General features: G+C 34.6%; 1 protein-coding gene across 1 annotated transcript; it reads right to left on the minus strand.

Moving 5' to 3' along the window:
* Positions 1–173: 173 nt before the first annotated feature.
* LOC132266540 (protein ALTERED PHOSPHATE STARVATION RESPONSE 1-like) lies at positions 174–6,257 on the minus strand. The gene is made up of 4 exons (XM_059767433.1): positions 4,718–6,257; positions 3,529–3,752; positions 1,860–2,083; positions 174–1,762 (listed from the first exon to the last, which is right to left on the minus strand). Exons 1-4 carry the CDS (start codon positions 5,628–5,630, stop codon positions 931–933), a joined length of 2,193 nt encoding a protein of 730 aa, XP_059623416.1. The 5' UTR covers positions 5,631–6,257; the 3' UTR covers positions 174–930.
* Between the last annotated feature and the right edge of the window lie 4,619 nt (positions 6,258–10,876).

The raw sequence follows: 10,876 nt of genomic DNA on the forward strand, positions 1-10,876 counted from the left end.
ACTTTTTCCTGTATACTCCAAGGCGCACTTTTTCACCACATTTACTTTGAATTTTCACTTATAATGGTGAAAATGGACTTTTTGTTCTTATATGAGATGATGTGGCACATTCTGCACCATTGGATCTCTGCACTGTGGGTTCTGGAGAAGTTTTTGATTCTGCAAACTCGCCAAATACTGCAATACTCAATTCTATTACATAGCAGCACAAAATGAAATACTTACAGCAAGATTTACATTACAACCCAAACTCCCTTGCCAATTTTGGGCTAGGGACAGTACTGAATCAGAGTCATTCAGTTTCTTTGACAAAATTTGGAGGCAAGCATTATATATTTGTTCATAATAAACATTGAGCCCTCTTGCTTGCTTACAAGATCCTACCATATATATATATATATATATATATCCCAGCAAGCTGCTTTGACCCCTAAACATACAATTGCCCTGACCCTTCCATGTATAGTCACCTTTCTCATCTTCCACCTTAGCACTTTTAGAGGATACCATAAGTTCAGCATACCTCTTCATAGAGGCCATTGAAAACTCTCTTGGGGACTCGAAAACTGAGGAAAATCTGGTCTAATCAAAGCCTCTTCTTGAATGGCATCCAAAAAAATCCGAGATCAATAAACACCTTTCGATTATCCGTATTCATCTTGTTGTTCTGACAGCAATCTGAAAGGCTCCAGGCACCTAAGCTTTCTTTTTAGTGAAATTCCTCTTGTTGTAGTTGAACGTTGCACTATTCACTACAAGTCTACAATCCAGAACACTGAGATATGCATGATAGAGAATACCTAAGATTAATAGAGAACACCCAAAGAGTGATTCAGAGAGGCCACCTTTTCATATTTGAACACCGACATATATATAACATTTCAAAAAATAATTTGAAAATATATTTCCAACACCTGCTAGGGCTTACTATTAACAGCCCGACCCTTCTATGGATGTATGGACACCATTCTCATCTCCCGCCTTAGGATTTTTGTAGTATCCCACAAGGTCAGCATACATCATCATAGAGGCCATTGAAAACTCCATCAATGACTCGAAAACTGAGGAAAATCCTGTCTGAAATCCGTTTAAAGTAATTTGTTGAGTCTCTTGCATGGTGTCATGATGTTTTGCCTTCTCAGTATCAAGCCTCTTCCTGAATGCCTCCAACGCACTTTTCCTTTCAGCCAAGTACTCAACCCGATGTCGCATATCTGCTTCGGTCATTCGTTCAGAAAAATTCGACTCAAGAATTTTGCTCTCCGCCCTCTTCAACTCGAGAACCCTCTTGTCAAGTTCTTTTGTAAGTCCATCGACCTTCCTCTTCTGTTGCTGCTCTTCTCCTTGCTGAGCCCACAAAACCTGAATATCCTTCCCGAAGCTTTTCATCGAATACATTACTGAATCAAAAGGCAAATTCTCCAAAGAAGATAACCAATCACGACAAATCACAAGCATTGGTGGCCCATTGATTTGAAATGGTGGGATAGAAGTCCTACTCTTGGAGCAAACTTCAACTTCTGGAATAATAAACTTGGATAACCATCCGTTGAGAACTTCCACATATGCTTTTTGAGCAGAAACAAATCCAGCAAAACAAGCACGCCAATTCTGAAGTTCTGCCTCGAGTTGAAGAGTGGCAAGACGGTGAGAGTCACTGCAGAATTTACCATATTCTGGACAGGTGAAAATTTTCACTTCAAACATGGTTCGGTTTTGGGTTTTATGCGACTCCAGCATTATTTTCCAAGTTCTCATCAGACTGCACGGATGGGTAAGAGATTGGGAGTTAAATACACAAACAAATTTGAAACTTCAGACTTTGCCGAATCATTCCAACAAATCATATGTTTTCTTACCCGTGTAGCAACTCAATAAGTTGTGGCTGCAACTCTTCATCTCTTAGTTTGTGAATTCTTTTTGAGATTGATTCAGCACTTCGTATTGCAACCATGATTCTGGAATGTAGATCTCTCACTTCAGCTCTGATTTTATCCTTAGAATCATTGCCCTCCCTCCCAGCTTCCCGGATCCTCAACTGTGAGCATTTTTGTTCATAAATTTTCCTAGTTTGCTCTCCAGTCTGAATGCATGGTTATTAAAAATGTTAAAAAGAACAGCAATGAAGATTCTGAATCCCATTATTAAAGTGTTTGCAGTGATAGAAGATCTACCCTACAGAATATAGGCTAGCAATGAACATATCAGTGATATCATACTTAAACAATAAATCAAACGTGTTGCAGTCATTTGCCTCAGCAAAAAGTTACAATTATAATGTTGCAAATCTAAATCCACAAACATTTATCCGACTTCAAAATTTGTGTAAATGAGTACATTCAACGCATATAGAAACATTTGTGGTGAAAGGTATGTAAAAAGCCACATTTTTTTCCCAAACAGTTACAACTTTTGTTAGGTCAATTTGTAACATAACAGTGTGAAATTTTCCATTACCCTCAACTATTTTATACCAACCACATTCGGTCATTGAGAATTATTTGCATGTTTACACCAACATTTTTGTAATATAGAAACACAAGAATGATTGTGGCAACCTTTTCCAGATAACAAGCTTAGGAACAAAACTCAGGTAGGATTTAATGAAGAGGATTGACCTTCCGGCACTAGGCAGGCATCAGCTCCATACATGATCTTAAGACTTTGTCGAGACCTATGTGGAGATTGCAACATTTACCATTAAATGAAACATGATGTATTATGCTTCTTTAGAGAAGTACTTGTTCAGAATTTAGTGCAAGTTAAAGAAAGAAAAAAAAAGGTAAAAAAGAATTGTCCTCCCTGTTTCAACACATATTCCTTGAATCCTTGTCCACCATATGTTGCTGTCATCATAGCTTCTGAAAACCAACTCAACATCACTAAATTTTTTTATTTGTGTTCTTCCCCTGAAAAATGTTATTTTGTTGTACTGCATTAATTACAATTATATAAACTACATCTTCAGTTTTATAGGGGAATCGATTCATACGAATGTACAAAAAAACATCATTGAAAACAACTAGGAGACAAATACATGATAGAGAGAGAGGACAAGAAGTTGGGCGTAAGCTATATTATCATATAAAAATCTAACAACAAGAACAGAAGTAATTAGCTGTGATTTACAAGAAAAATATTGGGTACCCCGACGGTAACAACAATGTAGTACGCTGCCCAACGGTGAGTAGTTATTTCCTATTATCAAAGAAAATAGTATCCACAGGCTAGGGGTAATATATAGTAGGGTACCCCGGGGTACCCAATATTTTTCCGTGGTTTACTTGTATAAGATATGACAAATTCCCCATAAGATGTTACTGCTGATAAACTACAAAGAAAAAAACAGGCATAACATTTATTCCATCAACTGACTTTTAGTTTTAAATAGTCCTTTTAGAAGACTAGAATACTAATGAAGTGTTGGATAGGAAGAGTAGAATAATAAAGAAGTGCGGGATAGGTACAAGGTAGGAACAAGTCATGACGATAAAATGAAAGCAAAACGATGATAAGTTGATATGTTACCTTCACCTCTTCATAGAGCTTCTTCTCCCAAGCATGTAATCTTCCTAGCGTCAACGAATGACTCCCTGATTCCATTCCTCCATATTTATCAAAAAGATTGCTTTCGAATTCTGTCCATGTTGAAGAACTTTTGGAGGCAGATGCGAGAAAGCTCTTGCATGACGAAGATCGCAATGAAGTGGACCTCCTCCACGTGATTGATTGCGTGAGTTTACTTGAGCTCTCTGTTACCAAACGGAGTGAATAATGAATAAATTAATAAGACTGATGTTCACTTAGCTAAAATGGCTGCATTCACAGTCCTTTATCTCACACACTTGGGGCTGTCGATGCAGCCAATATATATATATATATATATATATATATATATACGATGCGAGAAAGCTCTTGCATGACGAAGATCGCAATGAAGTGGACCTCCTCCACGTGATTGATTGCGTGAGTTTACTTGAGCTCTCTGTTACCAAACGGAGTGAATAATGAATAAATTAATAAGACTGATGTTCACTTAGCTAAAATGGCTGCATTCACAGTCCTTTATCTCACACACTTGGGGCTGTCGATGCAGCCAATATATATATATATATCATCCACTAAACAAATTGCCAGTTATTATATAAGAATAATATGTATATGTGCAACATAGTCAACTGCAGACAAGGACTCTCAACTATTTGCAAAACAATTGATAGTTAACTTTAGACAAGTACACTAATCAACACATCAGATAAGTTGGAGACTATTACTAACGAAGATAAGAGGAGGAATCTACAAGAAAAATGAAGATCTTTAATTTGGCTTTCACAGAAAATTAGGTCGAAATGAAATTGGGAACCTCCACTTGCTGGATAAGAATATATGAGCTCTCCAGCTAACATTTTTTTTTTGGATTCTACTTCCTACGAATTACAATGCACATAACCCCAATTAATCCCATTTTGCACAAAATTATTAGCATATAGCCCTTTTCAATCATAATGGACCCATTGTTTTCTTGGTTCTCTTTCCATAGAAACAAACAAACAATCAAACAAAATTATCCCAAAAATCATAAATAAATCGAGTGCCAGAATCAGACAAAAGCAAATTCATTGGATGGTCTAAAGACTAAAATCGAAAGTGAAATAAAAAGCAGGCAAGATATGAAAATCAAAAGTGAAATGAAAAGCAAAAAGAAAGAGAACCCCACCTTTAATTTCCTCCAAATCAGGCTGAAGATGAACCACATTCGTCTCTAGCATCTTAGAAATCTCCACACCAGAATCATAAGCCCTAATAAAATGGTCCTCCACATCTTTCAGTGCCTCCAACAGTTCTCTCCCACTTGTAGGAGTATCAATCACTTTAAGTCCCTTGTGTTCCCCCTGGCTCAACTTAGCATCACCCACTGTTGTTCTCGCTTCTTCCTCATGTCCCACATCACCATCATCCTCCATTACAGCCTTTCTCTCTCCATCATCCTCCATTACAGCCTTTCTCTCTCCAGAACTTTCTCTCTCTTCATCCTCCTCCTCCAACTCTGGTATCCCCTCTGCCTCCCTCACAGCCCTCAGATCATCATCAGAGCTTTGACTAAACCCATTGACCACCTCTGTTTTCACCCCATCAAACGGATTAAAAAAATCCCACCCAAAATCAAACTCTGGTGATGGCATTGGTGGGTCCTCACCGCCATAAAAATGCTCACAAACCTCTCCTCCTTCATCCTCATTATCATCCTCTTCTCTCTCTAGATTTTCTTTCTCTAGATTTGACGAGTGAGAAGAAACCCTATTAACAGGGGACTTACATGGAACGGCTTCATGGGTCTTGGACTCAGAGGGTCTCTGTTGAAGGTACATGGGGTTGGAGACTAGGGTTTCGTTCTTTGGTTCAGAGCGTGAAGGGAAGGTGATGAGAAACGGTGAAGATGGAGAGGAATGACGAGCTACGAACAACCTTATGGCCAATGCAACTGCGTGGAGCGATTGATTGTACTTACAGTAAGCATCAGCGAGCTTGTATCGAAGCTCCACAGCTGACTTCATCAAACGCTTTCTCTCTCTACACAGAGACACGACGTCGTCGTCTTCGTCACTCGACCTGGAAGCAGCACAACCCATTTCTGTTTCTCTGCCAAACTCGGATTTGGGTTACTGGGTTTTCGCTAAAAATGGGAAATTTTGGATAAAATTGAAGAAAACAGCACAATCCATCTCTGATTCACTGCCAAACTTGGATTTTAGGAACTGGGTTTTGCTAAAAATGGGAAAATTTTGAATCACATTGAAGAAAAAGTTGGTTTTTGATGAACCCGACAATGGAGAGGACTGGGTTTTGTTGAAATGGAGGCTATGGTGATAAATGTTTTGGTGTGATGTGAGAGAATGAGCTGATAAAGTGGAGTTGGGTAATAACAGAGCACTAAAAATGGAGGGTGGGTTGGATTTAGCAGAAGTTTTAGGGTTTTAGTGAAAAAGTACTTTTGGAGAGGACATATGAGTGTCAGGAGAGGAGAGAGCATACACGAATGAAGCCAAAGATGGTGGGTTGTTTTTGCAGTCATCTGAAATTATGAACCTAGAGAGAGAGATAGAGAGAGAGAGAGAGAGAGAGAGAGAGGTATTTGTTGGTCAGGGGTGTGGTGGGACTAGAAAAGCAGGGCATCTCCCCGCCAAAAACGGGATCTTTGGTAGATTTAGCTTTTGAGAAAATAGGGGGTGAACAAACAGGGTCTTAAGATTGGTGAATCCCACTACATGAATGGGACATTAATGTTACGTTTCATAGGCCCTATGATGGAAAATTGAAATGAATGAGAGGAGGGATTTTATGTTTTCAAGTGAGATAAAAAGAAAAATAGGAGGAGAAAGTTATAGATGCTCTTGACCAATCAGAAATGAACATGTAAGCAAAATAATAATAATAATAATATTATTTCGAGAAAAACTTTTCTAAACTATTAATATCAAGTTATCAGTGTTATCAACTAATTATATTATTTTTATATATAAAAAATATTATACGTATTTAGTGACTTATATCAATACATATGACATTCAATTCAAATAATTGAATATTATGTCATTAAAATATTTCTGGGTAAATTAAGTGAAAGTTTGCATCACTTTGCATTCATATAATGTGGTGAGACTACGTCTCCACACACAATAATCATTCCTTATAGCCTGCATCATCGCTGATGCTGATGCATTTCAAGTAACGCCTCTCTGGATGCATTATCGTTGATGGATGTACCTTTTTTTTAAAAAAAATGAATTTCAAGTAAGGCCTCACTTACAAATTTTTAGATGATCTTAAACCACCACATGCCATGTTCAGTTCAATCAAAATTCATTTTTAAATTTCTTTGTAATTTTTTTTCTTATGGATAAAATCCAACAAGATCAGAGAGAGAAAATACTCTCTTTTATCTTAAAATGTTTCTATCAATTATTATCACATTTATTATTATATCCAGTTTTCTTTAGAATTTCTCTAGACCTCTCTCTATCATAGCAGACAAGGACTCGTTACAAAGAACACCTCTCTTTTTTCTTTTTTCTTTTTTCCCTCCCTTGTTCTTTCGCAGCCAAATATTAGAAAAACAAAGTTAAATTAGATTCATCTATTTGATATTTGTAATTTATTATACTGATCTTCTTTCTTATTTAAGAAATTACCAATTAAGTATAATACCCTTACATCGACACAACACAAATATGACCCACAAAAACGAACTGCTACCCCTACTTAAACTTAAGAAAGGGAGGTTTTGTTGTTGTGATTAGTGAGAAATAAAATATTTAATACACAACAAAAATCAAAGGTATCAGAAGTTATACTTTCTAAGGGTGCACACGGTTTGGCTCCTCAGATTTTTTTACGGAACCAGAATCATTCCCAACGGTTCCTATTCCAGTTTTAATTTTTAGGAACCGTTGAGAACGATTCTGGCTCTAGTCTCGATACCAACAGTTTCGATTTCGGTTCCAATTTTTAGGAACCATTGGGAATAGTTCTAGTTTCGGTTTCTAACCAATTCCACGGTTCCAATTTTTTTTTCAAAATAATAATAATAATAAATTAATAACTCAAAATTCTTTCATAGTGCATTTTGATATATAATATTGTACATGAAAACATACATTTATTATTATTATTATTATTATATATATATATCTTTGTAGGCACTAATAGGCATATATATTATTATTTATAAAATAAAAAATATAACATATATAATTATTCTACAGTTTGGGTTCTTAACAGTTCCATCAATTCTTTGTGCACCCTTTATACTCTTTGACAATGAGATTAAGAAAATGATAGTGATAGGGCTAAGGACCCGAGGAGGATGAGAGTACAAGAGTTTAATGAAAAATTATTACAAATAAATAAAAAGTTGTCAAGTAATTAAATGTGAACAAATTTGTCACCTAATTAGATGTGTCAAATAAATTGTCACCTAATTAGATTTGTTGATTTTATTTATTTATTTATTATTAAATTATTATTACTATTATTATTTTTGGTGACATAGCAATTTGTTATTAACCGAGAGTTCGAGACCCCGCCCTCTGTTTGTCATTTCTCTCCCCAATCACTGTGTTTTTTTCTTTTTTGGTGACATACAGTAATTTTTTGAGATTGACATGTTGTCCTATGCTATGAGTAAATGCATTGAGAATTGTGCAGTAAAAAGCGAAGTGGTACTGTTGTTGACAAGAAATTGGACATTTTAGAGGAGTGGGGGTTCTTGTAACTTTATGGGCTAACGTGAGCATATATATATATATATATATATATATATAAGTATTTGTCTGTGGCACGCAGGTTCAGAAAAGAAGCCCCCCTTACTCGTCACTCTCTTTGTCATCTCTCTCCCCAATCACTGTCTTTCTTGTGACTTCAATTATTATCACCATTGCTATTATTATCTAATGAATTCAACGACTAATGAAGCCCTTCTAAGCCTTTGTTATTTAAAGGAAAAGCTTACAAGGACCCTTAATCATGATCACATTCATCTCCTACATAGCATTGTGCAGAATCTGTAGAGGATACGAGGACCAGGGGTGCTTAATACAATATGAGGTCTTAGGCGAAAAAAAAAATAATAATTATTTTTTAATTAAATTTATTCATATATTTATATCAACTAATTATTTATTTAATTATTTGTTTAATGATTTTTAAATCTATTATTAAAATTTTTCCAAACTCTAATTTTATCATTAATTAATTGACTCTGTACTTTTTAATAGTCATATTTAACAATATAAATGAAAATTATAAACAAAATATATAATTTTATGATAACAAAAATTAATAAAATTATAAACTAATTTAAGTTATAGAATAATAAAAACTGATTTCGAATAATTTGGTCTAATGCTCCAATAAATTCTTTAATTGAATATAAGTATATTCAAAATATTCTTCTGAAGTAAGATTGTGAGATTGTAAATTGTAATTATGGAGAAGATGATAAAAAAAAAAAAATTATAATGATAGAGGAGAAAAAATATGCGAGGAATAAAAAAAAAAAAGAAAAGAAAATAAAAATTAATAGGCTTCTTAGAAAAATTTAGAAAGTTTCACCAATTTTCACTTAAATATATATTTAATATTTAATTTTAATATGTGTATATATGCTGATGTAATGAGGACGAGAGAGAGAGAGAAAAAAAAAACGAAAAGAAGATAATACAAGGATAGAAATATTTTGCGCACACTATTAAATTTTGTATTTGTTGAGATTTAATGATATAAGAAAATAAAATATTTAGGTAAGTTATAATGTATAAAGAAAAAAAAATTTGGGGGCCCGCAAAAAAAAATAAAAAATGGAAATTTTTTTAGGTCAACTGTCAAATTTCTCTATATGCTGAAGTTTAATAATTAAAAAAAAATACTATAATTATTTTAGAAAAGTTATAATATATACTGAAATAAAAAATTACAGGGCCTTTTTATTAGCTGGGCCTTAGGCAATCACCTAACTCACCTAAGGCTCGAGCCGGCCCTGACGAGGACATGACATACAATTATACGAAATTTATTCTCTCTTGCCCTAGAGAATTGAGTGAGGCACACAAAATATTGTGTTAAATTGTTATGTGTGTTGGTTGGTTGATGTGTGATTGAATCTCTATGTTTTGTCGATATAATTTGTTTGTCCATGGTTAGAAATACACTATTTTAAGTCTTGTTTTAATTGCAATAGTACAATTTTGGTTTTAGAACTTGGAGATTTACAATACCTTATATAATTTTATTTAAACATAATATACCTGTGCTCTCAAAACGTTTCCGTTTTAATAAAATTTAGACTTTGACGTTTTCCCGCTTTCGTACTTTCGCTTTCCCTCACATTCTATGTGACTTAGCTTTGGATAATGTACTATTTTAAACATGGAATCAATTTACTACAATAATCCAAGTAAAATTAAGTAATTGATTGGAAGAGTTGTTTTCTAAGTATATAATGAAATGTGAGTTCATATGATAAGGGCATATATATTGTTTTGGTTTTGTTGGGTCTACTTGATAGCCTACCCTCTCTAAAATCAACTTGTAGACTTCCTACTCCTGCAGAATTATGGGCTCTTGTATACTTGTAGACTGAATCCTGCTTGAATGGGCCTCGCTCTTATAGCCGTCCTCTCTATTCATATCACTTTTAGACATTTGCAAAACAATAAAAAATATAACTTGCAAGTTGCAAACCAATCTAGTCCAAAATCTAACTTGAAGGTACCAAGTGCCAACCAACTAACTACAATTTGGCAAGTGCCAAACCAATCTAATCCAACCCTGGCATGAGTATATGTCAAGTATTTTATTTAGTTAAAGGGTAAGCTTAGTATATGTCTAAGTATTGATACTAAACAAATCAACCATAACTAGTGGGATTTTGTTTGTGTGAAAAAAAAATAAAAAATATAACCTGCAAGTTGCAAACCCAATCTAGTCCAAAATCTAACTTGAAGGTACCAAGTGCCAACCAACTAACTACAATTTGCCAAGTGCCAAACCAATCTAATCCAACCCTAGCATGAGTATATGTCAAGTATTGATGCTAAACAAATTAACAATAACTAGTGGGATTTTTGTGTGTGAATGGCTTCTTCAAGTTGAAACCAACTCGATTTCTAACTCTTGTTTTGGAGAAATTTTATGTAGTACAGAATTACGTGGTCCGGTCAATCATAACTCAACAAACAAATAAATGTGTTAATTTTATTCAATTTTGTTGTCTGCTTGTCGGGTTGTGAGTGACCAGGACCATATAAAAATTTCTCTCATTTTTCTCGATCAATGTTTAACCCCAGTTTGAAGAATTGAGTGTGATTTAACACGAGCT

This window comes from Cornus florida, unplaced genomic scaffold (genome assembly GCF_030987335.1).
Source record: "Cornus florida cultivar Cherokee Brave unplaced genomic scaffold, ASM3098733v1 CherokeeBrave_3.0.0_Hap2_Chr07, whole genome shotgun sequence".
In the NCBI taxonomy this organism is placed as follows: domain Eukaryota; kingdom Viridiplantae; phylum Streptophyta; class Magnoliopsida; order Cornales; family Cornaceae; genus Cornus; species Cornus florida.

Bases quoted from the DNA above. Each gene is read 5' to 3' on its own strand.
- LOC132266540 (XM_059767433.1), bottom strand. From the start codon at position 5,630: ATGGGTTGTGCTGCTTCCAGGTCGAGTGACGAAGACGACGACGTCGTG. The intron at 2,084-3,528 runs GTAACATATCAA...CCATGCATTCAG, and splicing joins AGCTCTATGAAGAGGTGAAG to ACTGGAGAGCAAACTAGGAA. The intron at 1,763-1,859 runs GTAAGAAAACAT...CCATCCGTGCAG, and splicing joins CTTATTGAGTTGCTACACGG to TCTGATGAGAACTTGGAAAA.